Source organism: Gallus gallus, chromosome 27 (assembly GCF_016699485.2).
Source record: "Gallus gallus isolate bGalGal1 chromosome 27, bGalGal1.mat.broiler.GRCg7b, whole genome shotgun sequence".
Taxonomy (NCBI): Eukaryota; Metazoa; Chordata; class Aves; order Galliformes; family Phasianidae; genus Gallus; species Gallus gallus.
Window position 1 is genome coordinate 3,972,160 of NC_052558.1, and position 20,814 is coordinate 3,992,973.

At 58.5% G+C, this 20,814-nt stretch overlaps 2 protein-coding genes and 1 non-coding gene across 8 annotated transcripts in view; all 3 read left to right on the plus strand.

Annotated features, from left to right (window-relative positions):
• Positions 1-19,056, plus strand: part of MLLT6 (MLLT6, PHD finger domain containing) — a 37,862-nt gene extending 18,806 nt beyond the window's left edge. For all 6 annotated transcript variants that reach the window (XM_040653331.2, XM_025144086.3, XM_040653332.2 and 3 more), the window contains 12 exons: positions 4,309-4,483; positions 5,259-5,843; positions 7,275-7,459; positions 8,352-8,469; positions 11,832-11,898; positions 12,162-12,304; positions 12,585-12,773; positions 12,946-13,034; positions 13,423-13,778; positions 13,910-14,018; positions 15,279-15,662; positions 16,357-19,056. In XM_040653331.2, the coding sequence (XP_040509265.1) occupies positions 4,309-4,483; positions 5,259-5,843; positions 7,275-7,459; positions 8,352-8,469; positions 11,832-11,898; positions 12,162-12,304; positions 12,585-12,773; positions 12,946-13,034; positions 13,423-13,778; positions 13,910-14,018; positions 15,279-15,662; positions 16,357-16,401 (2,445 nt within the window). In that variant the 3' untranslated portion in view covers positions 16,402-19,056. The remainder of the gene's footprint in view (positions 1-4,308; positions 4,484-5,258; positions 5,844-7,274; positions 7,460-8,351; positions 8,470-11,831; positions 11,899-12,161; positions 12,305-12,584; positions 12,774-12,945; positions 13,035-13,422; positions 13,779-13,909; positions 14,019-15,278; positions 15,663-16,356) is intronic.
• Positions 3,779-3,857, plus strand: MIR1735 (microRNA 1735). Its single transcript, NR_035233.1, has one exon. It is a non-coding gene; the product is annotated as a microRNA 1735 (primary transcript).
• A 914-nt stretch (positions 19,057-19,970) lies between the features above and the next one.
• CISD3 (CDGSH iron sulfur domain 3) lies at positions 19,971-20,619 on the plus strand. Its single transcript, XM_003642801.5, has 2 exons — positions 19,971-20,139; positions 20,231-20,619. The coding sequence occupies exons 1-2, from the start codon at positions 19,996-19,998 to the stop codon at positions 20,402-20,404; spliced, it is 318 nt and encodes a 105-aa protein (XP_003642849.1). The 5' UTR covers positions 19,971-19,995; the 3' UTR covers positions 20,405-20,619.
• Positions 20,620-20,814: the final 195 nt, after the last annotated feature.

The following is a 20,814-nucleotide window of genomic DNA, read 5'->3' on the forward strand; positions in this document are numbered from 1 at the left end:
CCCTCTGGAACCGCTTGGCTGTCAAGATGCTTTGATGTGGTTTCAGTCTTCCTCTTGAAATCAGTGGTGTTTCATCTCTGACTTCTGCCAGAGTTCTGAACCTCTCACTGAAGTGCTTCTAGGAACCTGAACACCGTTCCTATCTGTTGCTTGGGCCCAGCCGAGCTCCTGTGCTGTCACTGCTTCCCTCTGCTTTGGGCTGTGAGCACAATGAAGCACAGAGGTGACCTCTGGAAACTGAGAGTGTGAACTCCCAGCGTGGAAATGATCCTTCATCACACCTCTGAGCCCTCCTCCTGCCTCCAGCATACGTCCTCGTGCAGTGTGGATGGCATTGCTCTCAGAGAGGGGCAGATCCTGGGGCGTGGGAGCATCCTCATGAGAGCAGAAGGAATGAAGATCCCCCAGAGGTGCTCATGGATGCTTTTGCAGTGGGGTGGGTTGTAAAGGGTGGTGGTGTAGGCTCTCACTCGTGGTCATGCTGGTTGCTTGCAGCTCCTGCAGGAACCACCCCTCCCCTGTGTGTGATACCCTCTGGCTGTGTTAGTTTCTAGCTGCTTCACGTGGCCCATCCAAACCTTCCAAAACACTGCCAGCTCGTTATGCTTTGGAAAAGCCTCTTGGAAAGATGGCATTCACGGAGTGAGCTCAGGGCAGGGGAGGGTTTCTCACCAGCAGAGCTGCTCACCAACAAACCTTGGCTCTGCCAGACACATCCAGCAGCAATTTCTGCTCTCGGGGTCGGTTTGTGTAGCTGGGGCTCAGTGCTGGCTGCATGGGTTAGCAAGCACACCAAGCTGCAAGCCTTCACCTTCCCCTGCAGACCCCCCTGGGGAGCCGTCCTGCCGCTCTCTGTTGCACTTGCAGTAAATCTGCAGGCTTGCAAGCCACCCCAGCTGCCTCCTTCTGCCAGCTGCAGACATCACAATCACTTGTTGACACACACACACACACACACACACACACATGCTACGTGTTTGGAGCTGCAACATCTGGCTTTCTCTGGGGTTTGTAATGGAAGCAGCGGATGCTGGGGGCTCCCCGCACCCACGCGGCCATCAGGTGCTGGAGGAGGTTGGGGAGGGGGGGGGGGGGTCGGTCCTGAGGTTTTGCAGTGTGATTTGAGCCCTGGGGGTCTGCCAGCAGGCCTGGAGCTGACAGATGTTGGGAACCTCTGCACCGTGCCTCGCTCAGGCAGATCCGGTAGCTGGGATGGGGCAGGGGTTGTGCTGCTTCCCCCCCTGCTCGTCAAAGCGTGTCTCAGCATGAGAGAGCCTTTCAGCATCCCTCATCCTGACACGGGTATGGATTTCCCAGAGGCATCAGGGAGCGAGAAATACAGCCTTCAGCCCATCTCCATCGTGCCTATAAGGAGCGCAGCACGGCGCTGGCTGTGAGCAGCTCGGGCACTGATGCTGCAGCCCATCCGAGCACCTCAGCCCAGGGCTCCCAACGGAGATGCGTTTGACCTCTGCTGAGCAATCTGGTTTGGAAGGGCAGCAGAAGCACGCAGCCTACCCGGGTGGCTGCTCCGACACGTCGCATCTCCTGCTCTCAGTGCATTGTTCCTTGTTTGCATCCTCCCTGCTTCTCCTCGCCAGTAGTTTAATCCAGGGCAAAGCAGCTCTGCGTTTTCCACGCTGCACAGCCTCCCCCCACCCCCTTCTGCCTTCCCTCAGTGGTTCCCTCTCGGAGCTCGTCCCGCCAATCAGAAGGCAAAGAGATGCTCTTCTGATTTCCCATCAATAAATTAATGAATGGAGAGCTCTCGGGTGCTGCACAGTGTCACAGGGAGGCCAGCAAACAGGTACAGCCCCATGGGGACAGCGAGCACCGGGGTGGGGGGGGGGGGGGGGGAGGAGGAGATGCATGCATGCCTGTGCTCTGTGCTACGTGGCTCTGCTGTGCTGGCTCAGGGCTGGAGCAGGAGTTCCCCTCCTGTCACCTCCAGCTGGGGCAGCAGGTTTGTCCTGCTGATGTTTTTCACTCGGTTGCTTAAAACAGCTCCTGGAAATGGAACTGCTGCCTCATTTTGAAAGGGTGCTGTCGCTTCCTCCGTGCTTCTCCGTTGGGTTTTGGTGCGTTGTTTTTAACTCCCCCCCCCCCCCCCCCCCCCCCCCTCCCTCCTCCTCCCCCCCCGCTGCATGCACTCCCCCGTGCGCACCTGTTTGCAAAACACACACAGACCATTGGTGTTTCTACACATACATGCTGGAGGAAAGGTGATGGTGCAGTGGTTGGGGCTTCTGTTTCTATGCAATGCAAGCAGCCGGCATGCAGGCTTTTCTCCAGCCCTGCTTCCTCCAGCTGGAGGATCTCCTTCGTGTAGGGATGCGGTGGGGTGGCAGCCCTCGTTAACTGTAATTAATATTGGCACTAAGGGAGCAGCCCCGCTCCCCATTGGGTCACGGCCGTGTTGCACTTGGCAGCCCATGTGCGTGTCCTGGAAGGCTGCAGTGCCACGCAGAGCTCCGTGGGGCAAAGCAGGGAGGAAACAGAGGCACAGAGGGGAGAAGTGATGGAGTATGGTTTCAGTCTGGGGGCTCAGGCCCTCGCCCCCTGTGCAGGCTCTGCCTGCTGAGGGGTTCCTGGTGGTCCCACGCAGATCCCTTTGGCAAATACTATGCAGGACACGTGGTAAAATCCTACCCCCCCCCCAAATGGGGGAGGGGGGTGCATCAGGGTGGTCTGTGGGTCCAAGCAGCCCTGCAGGTGGGTGTCTGCCCTCAGCACTGCCCGCCCAGCCTCTCCCCCCCCACTCCTTTTTCTCTTTTTTTTTTGCCTTTAATTTTGCAATTAAGATTTATTTCCCAGCTCACATTTCCCCCTCCCACCCCGCAGTCATTCACTGCTCGCCCCGCGCTCCCTTCCCGGCGCTCCCCATTTAGAACATGTCCTCTCATGTGGTTTCCCTCTGCCCTTCTGTGGCCTCGTGCACCTTGTGTAGGAGCTCCACAGAGGTGAATTTATGGAGCTGGGATGGGGGGGGGAAGGGGGGAGCTTTGCATTTGCTGAGGCGTGAGCCATCTCGTTGCTGTGCCTTCCCACAGCCCCCAGACAGCGCTCTCCTTTCCCCCACCCGAGGCAGATGTAGAAAGTCAGAAGGATTGTCATGCTCCCTCTGAGATCATAAATCAGGAAGGCTTAATCTCCTACATCCAGGAGTCTGTGATGAGAAAATACAGATTCCCCCCCCTCACCCCCCCCGTCCTCCTCCTCCCCCCCCTAATTTCCACCACTCCCTTCCTCCTGTCTTTCATATTCCCAGCACATCTGGTGTGCGTTAGGCCGCCAGCTGTTGCATTGTGCAGAGTGATTAAACCACGTGGGAGGAACAGGGAAGGATTTCTATCTGGGCATTGGTGTGTGCGCATCGCCAGCCCTTTTGGCTTTAACCCTCCCTAAGAGAGAGGTCACCTGGAATCGATGCCAGGAAGGTATTGTGCTTCTCCGTGCCTTCCTCCTACCTGCTCCCATTACGAAATCAAAGGTGCTGGCACTGTTGTGCAGGTGTTGCACGCGGGGCTGTGGCCATCACGTTGGGGCAACGTCTCCGATATCGATTTGCTTGCAGTAATACCTTGCAAGAAGTGATCTTTGCTGCTAGTTTGGCTTTGAAGCGGTGTGAAGGTGAAGGTGTCACATCCAGCGTGGCTGCCTGGAGGGATCCATTCATTCCACCCCCCCATTCCTGCTCAGCTCCCACACTTCTCCCTCTCCCTCCAAGCTCCTGGATTTCCCAGCACCTGCCCAGCCTCTTCACCCCCTGCTTCCCTGCCTCCTGCAGGCTTACAGGGGCTTTGGGCAGCATCTGTTGTTAGATGGTCAGATGCTGTGCAAAGCACGTGCTGCAGTAGACGCGGAGCACCAGCAGAAGTGGTGGGAAACTCACTGCAGCTCCCATCCCAGCAGCAGGACAGCCGGCTGCTTCCAGGTGGAGTGACCCCGTGCAGAGCACAGCACACCTGAGGGATGCAGCTGAGACGTGCATTTGAATTGCAGCCAGGTTCAGGCTGAGTTTGGGCTGAATAACCCCCTTTGCCTGGGTGCTCCTCTCCACCGCGGTGCCCTGTTTGATTTCCTGCAGCTGGATGGGATGAGTGTAATCCCTGAGTTATAAGGACTGGTGCCACCAAGGAGCAGCAGAGAGGGATGCTGTTGTTCTCCTGGGGGTAACGTGAGCTGGCCTTCGCTCTGTGGGCAGAGAGAGCAACAATTACTCCTCTTAAGGGGAAATTGGTAAAAAAGAGCCCCCGCTGCGGCCACATCTGGTTCAAGTGAGTCACCTCCGTGTTTGCTGCTTGCCAGGGCTCCACCAGCCACCATGAGGGGAGCAAAGAGACCTCAGAGGTCGGCAGATCAGAGGTGAAAGGCAAGAAGTCCTCGAGCCATGGCAGCAGCCACAAGGGGAAGAAGACGGGAAGCGGGAAGAGCTCGGCTGGGTTCAGCTCAGCATCCTCCAGCAGCGCCTTCCAGCCTGCAGGTAGGGGGTGAGGGTGGAGGGGGGGGGGGGTGGCAGTGGTGGCTCGCTTTGATTCTCATTGGTATCTCTGTTATCTATATCACCGGGGTACCAGTTCAGAGCACGTGCTTTGAAACCGGGCTGATGGCTCCTTAAGCTCTTTGAACAGGAGGGGAAAGGCCTCGTTGCCCCTTTGCTCCCTGCATGGGGGGGGTAACCGAGTCGGAGTGCTGCAGCTCCGCTCCTGCGTGCGCCTTCTGCACCGCGAGGCAAAGCAGATCCAGATGTCTGAGCAGAGGGAGGAGGAAAGGGATGCTTGCTCAGGCAATGTGGGCAGCACCTGCCTCCGCCTCCATAGGTGGGATCATCTGCAGCAGTGCTTTAAGGGGTGCTGGGGGAGAGGCCTGAGCCGCGACCTGATAGCCCAGCTGCCCTGAGCTTCGAGTCGAAACCCAACGGGGGTTCCCATCTGCTCAGATTTTTATTGAGCCGTTGCCAGAACTGCATGCAGGTTTCGTCTCCTGGGACCCTGGTTGGGGCTGGAAGAAGGGCGGTGGTGCAGGGGAGCAAACACGTGCGGGTTTGGGTGGGGTGAAGCCGTTGCTGTGCACCCCTCGTGCTATCTAGAGAGCATCAGAGCAGCTGGGCAGGGCTGGAAGGTGGCAGAGGTGTCTGTCGGCTGGGTAAGCAGCCTGTGACCGAGGAGCTGCCCTGTGACCGTGCTCTCGTTGCATCGTGGGCTGAGCTATTGCCACCGCAAGCCTTCCTATGCCCGCTTCCCCTCTCCCTCCCCCAGGCACCTCCTGCAGCTCCTTGCAGTGCTCCCAGGATTTCGTGGCGTTCCCCAAGCTAGAGCAGGACGACGAGAAGTACCGCAAGCCCGTCTCCTCCTCTTCGTCCTCCCACTGCTCCCCGCTGTACGAAGGCCAGAAGGGGGACATCTTTGAGCAGAAGGTGATCTTCTCAGGCTTCGGGTCCATCATGCGCTTCTCCACCTCCGCTGTGAGCCAGCCGAGGGGCCGCGATGCTTCCCCCGTGGACTACAAAGCCTCCAACCCCATCAGTGGCCCTTCGGTGACGGGCAGCGTTGCCAGCAGCAGCAGCCACAAGCGTATGCCATCCCTCAGCATGGAGGAGGGAGAGGTGCTGAAGGAAAAGAAGCACAAAGGCAGCAAGAAAAACAAGCACGGGCCTGGCAGGCCGAAAGGGGGCAAAAGCAAAGAGATGTTGGGTGCCCAGCTGGCTGGGTCCACGTCGACGTCCTCGTCACCGTTCTCCGGGGGTTCTCTTGTCAGCTCCAGCATCAGCAACTCTTCGCGGCCCTTCAGCCACACGGGGAACCTGCCCAGCCTCAGCATGGAGTCCCCGCTGCTGAGTTCAGGTATGTTTCCCCCCCCCCAGGGCTCCAGGTGTGCTCCTCCCAGCCCTGCTCCCTCCAGCACCGCGTCTGCCTGGTGCCTCAACCTGCCTCTGCACTCTGTCCGCTCCCCATCCATCACTCCCAGGAGCTGTGAAAACCCACCTCCAGTCTTCTGTCTCCATCGTGGTCTTCATCCCCTGGGTCATCTGCGTGCTTGTTGGAACTGGGCTCGTTTCAAGCCTGTCTTGCCCAAGTGCTGGGAAACCTCAGCAAGTCAAAGCTTCCTTTCTAAAGCGGTGCAGACAGGGATATTCCCAGGCCAAATTGGAGCAACCGCCATCTGACCCCAAATGAGGGATTCTCAGGAGTGGTTCAAGCTTAACCCTGCTTTAAAAAGCAAAAGCTTTCATCCTGGCCTGGCCACGTCCGCGTAGGGTTGGAGGATGGGAGCACCGTTAGCACTGCAGAGGGGCTGTCAGCTGCCCCTGGGCTGGGAACCCCAATCCTGAGCCCTGATCTGTGCTGGGAGGGGTGAGAGCAGCGGGGTGTGCGGCAGGAAGGGGTTAAGGCAGCACGCAGGGGAGGGGCGCGCAGCTCCAGGCTGAGGTTTGACACTGTTCTGGCAGCAGAACTTGTCATCGGTCTATTGTGGGTTGTTTGCAGATGCTCCAATTTAGGTCAGATTGCAAAAGGGGGGAAATCGGGGGGGTCCAATTCTGCTGCGTGCACCCGGGGAGCTGCGGCCCATTTGTCTGCACTGCCTGAGAGCGGAGGGGAGCTGCAAGAATCGTTGCAACCTCCTCCACCATCACAACCTTAGGCCAATTTCTTTTATTTTTTTCTTCTTTTCTTTTCTTCCTTTTTCCTCTCCCCCTGGAACAACAAAGGAACGTTTCAGAGAGGAAGAGGCTGCCAGGGCCTGCCCTCTCCCTGCTCATTCTCCCATTCTTCTGCAGAGGGATGTTGGCAGAGCCAGCGCAGGGCTGTGCTGCGTGCCTGTGCAGCAGCTCCTTCATCCTCCCCCCCCCCCCCCAACCCATTTCTCAGCCCCTGTCCCTCCTCAGTCCCTGAGCACAGTGGAAGGGGTCAGGTTAACTCAGCAGGAGTGCTGTCCCTTGGCTGTGGGTCTCCCTTCTGCCACCCACGTGTGGCTTGGGTGAGTCACTCAGCGCTGCGGTTTCTCAGTCCGACCGTATCGGGGTGCAGCAGGCAAATGAGGGGGGGGGGGGGGAAGGCTGGAAAACCGTGACACCTTTTGACACGACGATCACGGGCTGCCACTGCTCTGACTGCATGCTGGGCCACGAGGTGCTGAGGCACACGTTGCACGTGGTCCTTCCGCAGCGCCGCCCTCCCTTGCACAGATGCGCCCTGCAGCGCACCAGCTGCCCCCAGGCCTTGCTGCTGGTGGGATCGTGCCTCTCTAACACATTTCCTCCCCTCCCCTCGCAGGGATCTACACCAGTAACAAGGACCCTATTTCCCACGGGGGCGGAGTGCTCCGGGCTGTGTGCAGCACACCCCTCTCCTCCAGCCTGCTGGCACACCAGGGCACAGCGTCCATCCCACCGCTCAACCGCTCTCCTTTTGCAAGCACCATCCCCACCTCCTCCTCCTCCTCCGTCTCCACCACGCAGGTAAGAGCCTGGGGAGCAGGGTGGCTGTTGTTCAGGAGGGCGCTGCACTGAGCAGGGCTGGTTTGTGGGCACGGAGGAGCTGCTTTTTCCCTTCCTTTGCTTCGGAAGGGAGCTGCCAGCTGCACCTTTCCTTGGCATCACTTAAAAGATGCAGGCACAGAAAGATGCGGGCAGTTTGGCATCACAGCAACGAAGTTCCCTTGTCCAAATTACTTTAGTCTGGAGACTGCGCTGCTTTGTTGGGTTTTTATACCTGAAAGGTTGCAGAAGTGGCCTAACCCTGAGTCTGTGCTTGCTACAGCTCAGAACATCACTCGATGCACACAACAGGCTGTGTGTCCAGGGCCCTCTGAGGATGCACGTAGCCACTTTGGGGTGAGAGGAGTTGCAGCCTGATGGTGCATTGCTACATTGCTGGTACTGCCAGCACAAGGAAGCACAGCTCAGGTGGTGGAGGTGTGTGCTGTGTCCCTGCTGCTCACCACCAGTGCCAGCCCTCCAGCACAGGGAGCTCAGTGGGAGGCATCTCAGCTGGGTGGGCTGCACGTGTGCCAGAGCACGGAGCCCCGTCCTTTGTTGGGAGCTGGTGGTGAGAGGTGTTTTACAGGGAGGAGAGAGTTAGTTTTACAGCTGCAGCGTTGCTCAGCCCATTCAGACCTCTTGGCTCGGAGATGGGGCTGGGAAGATTTTCAGCTGTCTGCTGGGGCTTCCAGGGAGATATTTTTAACACTCTCTCTCATGACCGAGCCGAGTTCAACAGTCAGGAAGGGAAGGGATAATGAAACCTTATTTTTCTCTTGCGTTTTTGAGAGGTAATCTCTCCCTTTGCCTCCCTCCCACCCCTCTCCTTTCTCTCCCTCCCCCCCACCCCCCACCTCCCATTGCCACGCAGGTGTTCTCGCTGGCAGGTTCCACCTTCAGCCTCCCCTCCTCCCACATCTTTGGAAGCCCCCTCACATCTGGGCTGTCCATCAACCCGCTCTTAAATCAGTCGGAAAGCAGCCGGGCAGGTACGTGAATCAGAAGGTATGTGAGCCTGGGCTCCTGGAGGGATCTCCCTGGAGGAGTCAAGAGAACAGCATCCATAGTTGTCCATCTGCCCCCCCCCCCTTCCCCTGCTTGCTCCCATCCCACATATGTGCCATACAGGGCCAAGAGAGAGGGACGGTGGCTTTTCCTTCCCCCTGTTTGTCTTCACGAAGCATCCCCTCCAGCCCTGTATGAACACATTTGCTGCCATGCGATGCGTGTCATGGACACGTGCTGGGGAGGTGCAGGAGTGGAAATCTTTCCCTCCTTCCACACCCCAAAGGTTTCCCTTTCCCAAAGATTCGGTGCCTTTTTCCTGACCAAAGCCGTGCAAACCCACTGAGGACTGTTCTGAGCTTTTGCTTATCCAAAATCCTCCAAAGGGCCTTTTTGTTGTTGCTTCAGACACTCTCAATTTTCATCTCCCAGTCCCGTTTTGAGTTACTTTCTGCTCTTCCCCTTTGGCTTTCTCATGAAATGCAGCAGAATCCGCTGTTTTCCACTTCCAAACACGAACGTGCCAGGCACTGAATTGCTTACAACTGCTCATTTTTTCCCACCAAGGCAAATCCATTTTTCTTGGAAGGCTGCCTGGTTCATAAAGCAGGAAACTTGAAGCATCGTAAGGCTTTTTTATTCCAAGCAGACCCGGCCTGCCTTTCAGCTTGCTCTGGAGTTCAGCAAAAGCAGTTTGCAGTGCTTGTGCTCCCCTTGGCCAGAAATGCTGGCAGCTCAGCATGTTGGATGCTGAACCCGGTGGAGGTAAAGCTCTGCCCAGCATCACGTGGAGCAACAAGGGCTTGGAATGGCACGGCCCTCAGTAGGGATCACCCTGAGCTCTCTGGTTAATCCGACACCACTGTGCCCTTATTTGCCTTAACCCAGCGTGCAAGCCTGCATGTAAAGCATGAGGGAACACGTGTGCCTATGTGTGAGCTTTGCAAGCCTGTGGAAGTTGCCTGTGTGTGTGTCTGTGTGTGTCTCCGGCTCTGTTGTGTCTGCATGAGTGCAATGGGAAGGGAACCACCCGGCTGACACCAGCGGGGCCGGGGCTGCTGTATGGGAGCTGTGAGCCAGGAGTGCTCACCTGGAATGGAGGAGGGTTCCAGGAGTTCTTCCTCCCCTGTGGCCATCAACGAGGGAGAGGAGAGGACCCACTGCCGCTTCCCCGGGCTGCTATTTAGGCGAGGTGCTGACAGCAGGAGGAAGCAAATGGGCTTTCGGGAGCAGCCGTGTGGTTCAGGCAGGGTGCAGAGGCTCAGCAGCCCGGGTTCAGCTCCAGCCCTGCAGCTGATGATGGATGAACCACGCAGGCGAAGCCCTCGGAGCTCTGTTTCCATCTCCAAAGTTGCTCTTTGGGTCTTTGGGATCCTTCTGGTTGCAGCCAGCCTTCAGAACATCTCCTGTTGTTTGTCACCTTTAAGGGTTCTCTGTCACCGTCTCCTCTCTGCAGCATTGACCTGGAGGCCATTAAGCCAAATTCCTTCTTTTTTTTTTCCAGTGGGATTAATTAACATGCATTAAACCTCCTTTGCAGCCATTTTCACTTAAAACTGTGACGACTGCTTTAATCCCGGGTCGTTAACAAGGTGGCTGTGACGTTTTAAGTGTTCCTGCCTTGTCTTTAATACAGATTACCCTTCCTGGGAGTGTCTGTAGACAGATCCCCTGCAGACATAGCTTTCACTGCACTGACATCGCAGCCCTTCACAGCTTTAATGTGATGTAGGGAAACGGTGTTATCCTGTCTTACAGATGGGGGAACCCAAAAGACTGTTATCACTGATGCAGGTTGATACCGGAGCGCCTTTGGCAATGCAAAAAGCCTGATTCTTATGTTCCCACTCCCTCAGCTCCTGTCTGGTTCATCCACCCGCTGCTTGTCCTGGATCCTGCCTCACCACGATGACAGCCCAAATGCATTTATCTCCCCCTGGCTGTTTTTGAGCCTCTTTTTTTTCCATACTCGTTGCCCTGCAAAGGGCTGTCTCTGTTTGATAACTCAGTTATCTCCATGCCTTCCAGCCGACAGAGTGGTGTTGGCCAGGAGATAGCTGAGTGTGGAGCTTCGTGCTATTTCAGAACCACGTGTATGCACACAGCCTCCCTGGTCTGCAAGAAAACAAGGCAGTAACAAGCAGACAGGCAGAGCTTGGCTGAGTGTTGGTCTGCTTGCATGTTAAACCTGTTGTGGCACAGCTGCATGCAATGGGATGTGTTCTGAAGGGCTGAGTTGGTCCTGGGGTGAAAATGATGTTGAGATGAACTGCTGTGGTGGGACTGCGCCCAGGAAGGCTCCATGCTTTGTGGCATCCCTAAACCTGGCCTTGTTGGCCTTGTCTCCCTGCAGCAGGACGTCACTGCTGGCTGGGAGCAGTGGCTTCTCCCCATATGGACCAACCAGGTGTAGTTGGTGGCTGGGAAGGCACTGCCACGTGGGCGAAGGGCTGAGGGCTGTTCTCACTGCTACGAGCCCTGCTCTTGTTTGTTCTCAGCAGCAGAAAATATTGCTGGGAACCAATGCCCCGCTCAGGGCAGCATAAATCACAGCGCTTTGCAGTGCTCCCTGCGGGAGACTTCCTGGATTCCTGCACATGAGAAACGTCTCCTCCTGTGTGAGGAAGAGGAGGGGCGGTGAGGTGCTGGGGTGGGCTGCCCTCACAACACCTGGGTTGCCCAGAGCAAGGCCAGCATGTGCTTAAGGGCTGCAAACAGCAGATAAATCCTCCTCGTTCTCCATGACTGTTTGGATAGGAGATGTCTCACACACGTGCACTGCAGCATCGTGGGGTGGTGGGGCGCTGGAAACTGACTGCCAGAGAGCTGTGGGTGCCCCATCACTGGGGGGGGGCTGAGGGCCATGGATGTGCAGCCTGAGCTTGGGGGGGGGGGGGGAGGGGGAAGGGGGCAGCCCGATTAGGGCAGGGGGTTGGAACTGAATGATCTTTAAGGTGTCTTCCAACCGGAGCTGTCCTGTGATTGCACGATGTGGAAAGGCTGGAGGACCGCGCCTGGGTCGGGGAAGGGATGCTGAAGGCTCGGGAAAGCCAAGCGTGTCTGTGCCCATCCTCAGCCAAGCGAGCATCCCCCAGCACAGCCTCCTCCTTACCGGGACAGCCGGGCGGCACCCAGCCGTGACCTTCCCCGGGTGACACGCGGGGACACGCAGCCCCTCCTCCGTCGCCTCCCCCGGGGCGGGGGCTGTGCGGGCGCTGCGTGACGCAAAGGCTCGGCCGGGCTGCTCGGTGCTCCCATCTAGCGGGGACAGCCCGGCTGCGGGCACCTGCAGCGCCGAGCCGAGCGCCTATGAACGCGGTGCCTCTCTGTGCCTCTCCCCATCCAGAGCCCGACCTGGAGGACTGCAGTTTCGGCTGCCGAGGGACTTCGCCCCAGGAGAGTCTCTCTTCCATGTGAGTGACCTTCGGGTACCCCGGGTGCCGTGGGGAGAGTGAGCCGGGTTGGGTTAGGAAGGCTCCTATCCTCCTGGGGAAGGCACGGGGCTGCTCCGGCAGCTGGGCAGGCAGGAACGAGGGGTCTCCTCCAGGAGAGGGGATGAGAAGAGCAGAGCTGGGAGGGGTGTGGAAGAGCTGCGGGGAGAACGGAGGGGAGGAGTGCTGTGCAGATGAGTGCGGTGCACCTGGATATTACTGACTGCCCCCCCAACCCCCCGCAGGTCCCCCATCAGCAGCCTGCCGACCCTCTTTGACCAGACGGTGTCCTGCAGCAGCAGCGGGCAGCTGGAGAATGTCCCCCAGGCCACCCCCAACATCGAGCAGCTGCTGGAGAAGCAGGGCAACGGGGAAGCTGGCGTCAACAGTGAGTCATTGGGGGGCTGCGGGAGGAGCGATCCCTGGGTGTGTTTTGGGGGGGGGGGGGGGGGGTTTGCCCATAAGAAACGGAGCCAGGCTGGGGATGAAGCGCTGAGCTGTGGTACGGGGAGGAGCTGGCAGTGGGGCTGCGTTCTGGGGGCCAACCTTCCCTCGCTGTGCTCTAATTGTGGTACCCCTCTGTGCTCCCCCTTCTCCTCTCCCCTCTGTCCCCCCATCTCCTCCCCGCGGTCCGTCCCTCCTCCCCCTCTTCCGTTCCATCCCTGCAGTTGTAGAGATGCTCAAAGCTCTGCACTCGCTGCAGAAGGAGAACCAGAGGCTCCAGGAGCAGATCATGACGCTGACGGCCAAGAAGGAGCGTTTGCAGCTCCTCAACGTCCAGCTCTCCGTCCCTTTCCCAGTGGTGACCAGCAGCAACGGGCCGGGCAGCCAAGCCCACTACATCCTGCCCACCAACGGTGAGGGGCGGTGGGAAGCATCGCTCTGTGCCCCCCTTGTAGGAGGTCCTGGGGTGGGCAGGGGTGGGTCTGACCCATTTCTGTGGCTGCAGCCACCGGTGGCAGAGCCACTGCTGTGGCAACGTCAGGCTCCACCCCTGACTCTCTGTTCTCACTTCTTTCCTCCTTCCAGTGTGCAACAACGATTCCCTGAGCATCAGCAAGAGCCCCCCGTGCAAGAACAGCTTTGGGATCGAGAACTCGCTCTCCACTTCCTCCGAGGTACATGGGTCAGACGTCCCCCAGCCAGCTGGGGAAGGGACTGGGGAGGGAGCAGAGCAGTGCAGTGCCAGTGCTCTGATTTGGTGTCCGGCTCACAAAGCCTCGTAGCCGAGGCCCAGAAGCCAGGCTTCTGTCTCCGGAGTTGCTCGTTCTCAGTGCTGAGGGTTGCTGAGCCTGCGAGCGAGAGGTGAGAGTGATCCCAGGCTATTCCAGCCACGCTTTTAGAGATGCAGAGAAGCATGTCTGAGTTCTGGGACCTCTCTGAGCATAACGCCTGCACTTGCACTCACAGCCCCCTTCCCACCTCCAGCTCTCCGTCCCCCCGGAGCTGAGCCGACCTTTCACAAGCTGCCCCAGTCCGATACTCTTATGTCCGTTTCTCCCCCAGGACCCTCATTCAGGTTGCCCCAGCAGGAGCAGCTCCTCCCTGTCCTTCCACAGCACTCCTCCGCCCCTGCCCATGCTGCAGCAGAGTCCTGCCTCGCTACCCCTTCCCGGGGTGCAGCAGGTGAATGGCCTGGCCAGGGTGGCAGGCAGCGGGCTGGGGGGTGGCACCACTGCCAGCCACAGCCTCTCCACGGTGCCCATGGTGGACGGCCTGATGGGGACCGTGGCAGGAGGTCAGCAGATGCCCATCAACGGGATCCTGGGGAATCTGAACGGAGCTCAGGCCGCCCAGCCTCCAAGCGCGCTGACGCAGGCGAGCGGCCCTCCGACCTTGCAGCTCTCCACCAGCCTGAGCAGGTGAGGACGGGGACAGCCGGGCCCTTTCCAGCAGAAGTTTAGCACCGGGAGGGAGGGAGGGAGGGAGGGATCCTTGCACACGCAGGACCAAGGCGGGCTGTGCTGATGCTGGCCGCTCCGCTCCCTTGCAGCATGCCGAGCCTGAGTCCCCTGACGGAGCAGCAGCGGCACGTCTTGCACCAACACGAGCAGCAGCTCCAGCAGCTCCAGCAGCTCCTGACTTCTCAACCGCTTAATCCGGTAAGCGTGCCTGATGGACTGCTTAAGGGGAAGGCCTTGGAGCTGGGGTGGGAAGCGTCGCTCCCTCCTGCAGCAGAGCCTCCCTTGCGGTCATGTGTGTTCTCCCCATCTTGGTGCCGCTGCGGGCGGAGCGAGGAGGAAAGCTGTAGCAGGAAGGAGTGGAGGGGGCAGATAGGGGGTGTGGGCTTTGTTGTGCGAAGGGAAAAATGTAATCTGGGTTTCCCACACCCTGAGGGTGCGAGAGCACAGCGGAGCTGAGCCAAGGGGAAAGCGGGAGCGCCGTTACCTCCTCCTGCCAACTGAATGGAAGCCGTGTCTGCTCCTGCTGCGGATGTGCTGAGGCTCACAGGAGAGGAGGAGCTCGCTGGAGGACACTGCTTGAGGGTAGAGAGAAGCACCAAATTGCTCAGTCCTGAGGCAGGCGAGCCGTGCCGGGGCGTACTGACATGGAGAGCTGAATGGGGGGTCAGGAGGAGCTGCTCGGGGGGTCTGAGCCCATCCTCCCGGGGCAAACAGCAGCAGGCAGCCGTGGGAAGGCTGCACAGACGGACGGGGGACAGAACCTGGAGTGTGTGAGAGCCTCATACAGCCACCCTGCAGCCGCTCCGTGCTGTCCCTCACTGCGGGGCGCTCACAGCCCCCGTCAATGAAGCTCTGCTCATCTCTGTCTCCCACGGACTCATCCCGCTGCTTTGCACGCATTTCTGGGTCACGCTATTTATAACCAGGGAAAAGCAAATTTCCAAAGGCTTCTCTTTGCAGCGGCTGATGTCACCGTGTCATCAGCTGCATCCCTATGGGCACGGAAACAATGCCAGCTCTCAGCGCGCCGCATTGGTCGATGGTTGCTATAGTGACTTCTGCAGTTGAATTGGGTGCCAGGGCGTCCCTCCAGGCTCAGGTGTGCTGTGGTCCTCATCCCCCGAGCACGGCTCGCCCAGACCCGCCCCGGGGTGCAGCAGGATGGGCTGGGAGAGGCTGCAGATTTCAAACCCGTGGATTGATTATGTGGGAGGCACTCAGTGGATGTGTGTGCCCACACTGCAGGAAGCAGCAGGGTCAGAGAGGTGACGAGCGCAGGCTGTGAACGAATACAACAGATGGTTCCTCTCTGTACCTATAGGGATGCGACGAAGGGCACTTTTGCCTTATCCCCATCCGCAGCGTGCTGATGGGGCTCCTGGCTTCTCTGCCTTCGGCGTCCCCCCTTCCCGAGCCTTTTGTCCCCCCTTTGATGGCTCTCCTCACCTTTCCCCGCAGGAGCAGCAGGCCCTGGTGTTCCAGATGATGCAGCAGATCCAGCAGAAGAGGGAGCTGCAGCGGCTGCAGATGACGAGCTCATCCCAGCTGTCCATGAGCAGCCTCCTGGCAGCCACCTCCACCCCCCTCCTGCACTCCAGCACCAGCGCCCCGATGACCTCGGCCCCCCAGCCGCCCCCCAACAGCAGCTCCCTCATGGCCTCCCTCTCCCCCCAGCAGCTCAACCCTAGCAATGCCCTCCTGGCTCCACCACAGGCCACCCCACCGCTCAGCGCTCCTGGGAGCAGCCTCATGGCTTCGGGGACAGGCATCCCTCCCGTCCTCACAGCACAGACTAACCCGTTTCTCAACCTGCAGGCTGATGGCAACACCCCAAAAGGAACGGTGCGTATGCTGCTAGCGCTCCCCTAACCCCACTGAGCTCCTGGTGCCGGGCACCGTGCGCCGTGCACTGCACTTAATGGGGGAGAACCAGGGCACCGCGTGGGCAGCAGAGCCAGGGCGCTCCGCTGGCTTTGCGCCCCCCCCCGAGTAGCCAATGTCACGTCCTGACAGACCTCCAAGGACTTCTGTAGGCCCAGGCAGGGCCGTAGGTAGGCACAGAGGCTCCCAGGGCATCCTTCCTAAGACGTGGATGGGCAGCGTGCCCTTTGCAGTGCCGGCCCTGGTGATGAAACGCGGAGGTGACTGCATGCTGAGACCCGGGGTTTAGAAAGAAGGAATCTTGCACCCAAGAGGAGAGGTCTGCAGCCTCTCTGTAAAGCATCCTTGTACTGCAACACCAGCATCGAGGGATGGGGCGATACTTTGGCAATTCCTCCGTCCCTCCCTTGGCCTGTGTTTGTACCCAGAAGGTCCAGCCCTGGTTGGAGTCGCTTAGGAGCAGGCAGAGGGGAAGCCTAGGGCTCCCTGGTGCGTCCTGTTGCTCTTGGTGGAGCCTGAGAGGTGGCAGTGAGCAGGGCCAGGTTGGCAGCACAGCAGAGCTCTCTGTTTCTGCCCCTCCGGTACTGATACCTGTCTCCTCTGCGTTTCTCTTTCTGTTTGTTTTGTTTTGTTTTGTTCTGTTCTGTTTTTAAAGAGCATGAATGAAAAGGGAGCTCCTCTTACCCAAGACAAGGGCTAAGCTCCCTCTCACCCTGAACAAACCAGCAGCCAACTCCTCTCAGCCAGGGGGAAAGTGGCTTTCCACAGTCAGCAGCTTTGGTACTGTTAGAGCAATGAGCACAAGGCTTCCGAGAAGCATTTCCTGCCGCTGGGCAATGCCAAGAGGTGCTTTGGAAGACAGTCCGTCTCCGACCAAGCCCTGCTATCAGGAGGAGCAAAGGTGGGGGGCAGCTTGCCAGGCTGCTCCGTGCCCCACGTGCTCAGAGCGAAGCTGTGTTTCCAGACAGAGTAGAGGAGAGTTAACGCCACGTGCCACCATCTGCTCCCCGCCGTGAGCACAGAGCGCGTTGTTCCGTGCGTGCACTGAGAGCACGGAGCATCCTCAGCCAGGAGCTTGGTGGAGGGGGGGGGGCACCCCCTGCTGAGGACACTGCTGTGCAGTGCAGAGGGACGTAGAGGTGCCCTCGGAGGCAGCGCTGGATGTGACCCACGTGGGGATGCTGCGGTGGTACCTACGTGGTGTGCTCCCCCTTGCTGGGGAGGCGAAGAAGATCCATAGCTGAGATTTCTCACCTGCTGGGCTCTTTGGATGCTCTTTGTAGCCATCGTACGACGCTCCCTACACCTCAGCTGGACGCAGCCCCAGCCTGGAGGACACGGGTGGTGGGGTGATGGGTGAGGAGTGGTGCTTGGAGAGCTGCAAGCTGCTGCTGCTGCTGTAAAGGACGCGGCCACATCTGCTCTGCCAGCTGCTGGTGGGTCGGTGCTGTGCTTGGGGCATGAAAAGCACATTCCTGCTCCTCGTGCTGCCTCTCTTTCCTTCCACGATGCCCAAAGGCCGACGTTCAGCTTGCAGAGAGGGGCTGTGGTCGGTTGTTACCCCATAGCAGCCAACTCCTGAAGGAGCATTTGAAGAGCCTGGCTCTTACATCCCAACCCTCAGCTGGGCGGCAGAAAACGTGAGTGCATGGAAAAGACAGCCTCAGTCGTGGTGCATCATTTCCCCACCACGAATCCTTCCAGCCTGGCAAAAAATAGCCAAACCAACCCAAGAAGCAGCTGTTCTTCCATTGGTCTCAGGCACTGAGAGAGGGGATCTCCGAGCAGCGGGGCAGTCGCTGAGCTCCCACGTTGGGGCGTTGGACCCTTTTGTTCTCTTCCACCTTTTGACCTTAACTCCGTCTCACAGCCCGGAACCTCAGCGAGGAGCTTCTGCTTCTGAGCCTGGATGTCACGGGTGGCCGGCAGGGCAGGTGGGGCTGCTCTGAGGGAGGGGAGCATTACATCAAACGTACGCCTGCCCCTTCTTTTCCTCTTCCCAGCTCTTCTTGGGATGGGGGGGCAGGTGCAAAGACTCCAGCAAACAGCAGCTCCGAGGGTCTTAAAACGTCACACGTGGGCAGACCCGAAGCCTTTTCAGCACATTCCCACTGCCCCCTAACTGGTTTGCACTATTGGAATTTGTCAGCAGTGGGTCTGTGCTGATGGGAATAGGAGGCTGGTGGTGGGCAGATCTCATCCTTGACGTCTTTCTTCCTTTATTTCTTTGGTTTGGTTTCTTCTTTTCTCTTTGGGAAATGATGGCCCCGAGGGTTGGATAAAGCTAAAAACCAGAGGGAAGAGCTCCATTCTGCTCTCCCGTCCTGTGAGCCGGGCAGCACTCTGCCGTCTGCTCAGAAATACGCTCTGTATCATTTTGATTCTGTTCTCTAAAGGCAGGAAAGCTGATGTTTTAACAAGGCTGAGGAGCTGTGGGAAGGATGGGGATGGCAGCTAACGGTGAGAACACAAAGCAAAATAAAACCCGAGGACAAAAGGTGCCCCCTCCTCATGGTCCTGCATGCAGCGCAGCCTCGGCGCGGAGCACCCCCTCCCCACTGCGTCCATTGGGGTCCAACGGCGGCTGTGAGCTCTGCAGCTGCAACGCCTGCTGCTGCTGGGCTCACCTGTGGCTCCGATTCCATTCTGATGATGATGATTTTTCTCTTTTTTCACTGGGAGGTCCCTATGGGGAGGTGCCACCTGCTGACCCGCTGCCTAGGCACGCGCAGGCTGCTGCAGAGCATGCCCACGTTCCAGCTCTGCAGGGGAGAGCTGGGAGCAGGGAAGGAGAGGGGCTCCATCCGTGTGGCTCTGAGCAGAGCACGCAGCACCTGCAGCAAATCGAAGCCCTGCTTGGGCCCGTGGGTCAGCAGCCCAATGCTGAGCACCAGCAGGAACCCGTGGGGTCAGGAGAGGCTCATAGGGAAGGCGAGAGCCCTGCAGATAAAGCACTTAAACATTCCTCGGGGCTCTTTCAGAGGTGCCAGCCCTTCTCAGGGCACCCCCTGCACCCTGAGGTCCCTTTGGGCTATGGGGGGGGGGCAGCGCCGAGCACCCACATGGCTGTGAAGAGAGGAGGAGGAGGAGGAGGGAGAAGGAAAAGAAAAGCTAAAGATGATCTGTGTTTCAGTTGCACTGGGGTACATTTCTTTACCCGTTTTGATGCTGATGTCTCATTTAGTACGTTGCATGTCTTTCTTTATTTTTTTTTGTTTTGTTCTGTTTTTTTTTTTTAATTAAATAAAAGAGAAAAAATGTGTATATTTTTGGCAATTTAAGGTAATGTAGCTAAGATATATTTTTTTCACGCTGCTTGACTGTTCTTTATTATAATAAATAATATTAATATTAACGTGGGAGGTGTCGTTAATGCACCTGTGGGGGTGCAGCTGCTCACACCCCCAGCTCCCCAAACACAACACAGCTGGAGGGGTCTCATGCTCAGTGAGGGGCTCCGTGGGGATGCAGCTGGTGCTGCACAATCTGGGGGTGGCACAAAAGCTCTCATTGCCCTGTTTGTCTGTGAGCCTCCTGCAGAGCACGCATCACCCCGTGCAGGTGGTGAGAAGGGCTTTGCATCTGTGCAAAGGACACTGAAGCTGTGCTCCTCCAGTGCAGCAGTCCCTGCATCCCAGGTGAGCAGCTTGCGTTACTCTGCTGCTTGCTGGTGCCCTCGGCATTGCAGAGAGGTTGCTTCAAAGGGTGAAGCAGTAGCTTTCCCAGCAGCAGGCCTGAATGCACAGCTCAAATGTGTCCTCTTGTCTCCTGTTTTCCAGGCAGGAAAGTGGAGGGACAGCAAGGAGGATGTTTGGGAACAGCTGGGAAGGGAAAGGGAAGGAAAGGAAAGGGCAGGGAAAGGAAGGGAAGGGAAAGAGAAAAGGGAAGGGAAGGGAAAGAGAAAAGGGAAGGGAAGGGAAGGGAAGGGAAGGGAAAGAGAAAAGGGAAGGGAAGGGAAGGAATGGAGAAGAGTAAAGGGAAAGAGAAAAGTAAAAAAAAAAAAGAAGAAAAGAAAGAAAAAAGGAAAAAGAAAAAATAAAAAGATGGGAAAAAAAAGGAAAAAAGAAAAAGAAAAAAGAGAAAAAGAAAGAAAGGAAAAGGAGAAAAAAAGAAAAGGAGGGGAAAAAGGAGAAGGAGGAAAAAGGAAGAGAAGAAAAAAAAGGAAGAGAAGAAAAAAGAGAAAAAGAAAAAAGAAGAAGAGGAGGCGGAGCTGCGGCCGCCGCGACGCGGAAGGGACGAATTTCCGTCACCGCGGGGCGGGGCGGGGCTGCGGCCGTTCCGGGGCGGTGCGCGGATGGCGGCGGTGCGGCGCGGGGCGGCCGCTCTCGTGGCGCGGCTGAGGGCTGCGCTCCCCTCCCGCTTCGCGTTTCCGTACCGCGTGGAGCTGAAGGCGGGGAAGAAGTACGCGTGGTGCTCGTGCGGGCACAGCCGGGCGCAGGTGCGCGGCTGCGGGATGGGGCCGGCGTGGGTGGGGGGGGGGGTCCCGCAGTTTTCTTCTCGCAGCACCGCGGCCCTTTTTTGCTTCGCAGCCGTTCTGCGACGGCGCGCACCGCACGTTGGCTCCGGACAGAGCTCCGCTGCGCTTCACGGCGGAGGCGGACGGCAAAGTGTGGCTGTGCGGCTGCAAACGGACCCGCACCCCCCCCCGGTGCGACGGCAGCCACCTCCGGCTGTGGGTGGCGGGGAGAGGAGACCGACGCTGAGCCCCATTGCTGGGCCTTAACCCACCCCCCCGTGACCGCACGCTGCAGGGCACCCCATAGGGATGCAGCCCCTGCGCTGTGTGGGTCCCGGGGGGTGCGGGATGGAATGGGTGCGTGGCACTGAGCAGCATTTATCGCACGTCCGGAGCTGTGGGACAATGCAAACGTTCACCCGGTGACTGTACGGGATGATGCAAATATATTATGGGATGTGAGCACACGGAGCTGCGCGGTTTGGAGCATAGAGGGGAAAAATCACACCTTGGGGGTGGGGGGTCCCGCAGTATTGCAGTGTAGGAGTGGGGGCTGCGGTGACCCCCCCAGGAGCAGCACTTGGAGAAAGCAGTCCTAAAGCAATCCGTGAGCCCACCGATGCACCCCAGAGCCTGGGGGGTGGGGTGAGAGGCAGC

Excerpts from the sequence above, each read along its gene's own strand:
- CISD3 (XM_003642801.5), top strand. The coding sequence starts at position 19,996 with ATGGCGGCGGTGCGGCGCGGGGCGGCCGCTCTCGTGGCGCGGCTGAGG. Across the intron at positions 20,140-20,230 it reads GCGGGCACAGCCGGGCGCAG|CCGTTCTGCGACGGCGCGCA; the intron begins GTGCGCGGCTGC and ends TTTGCTTCGCAG.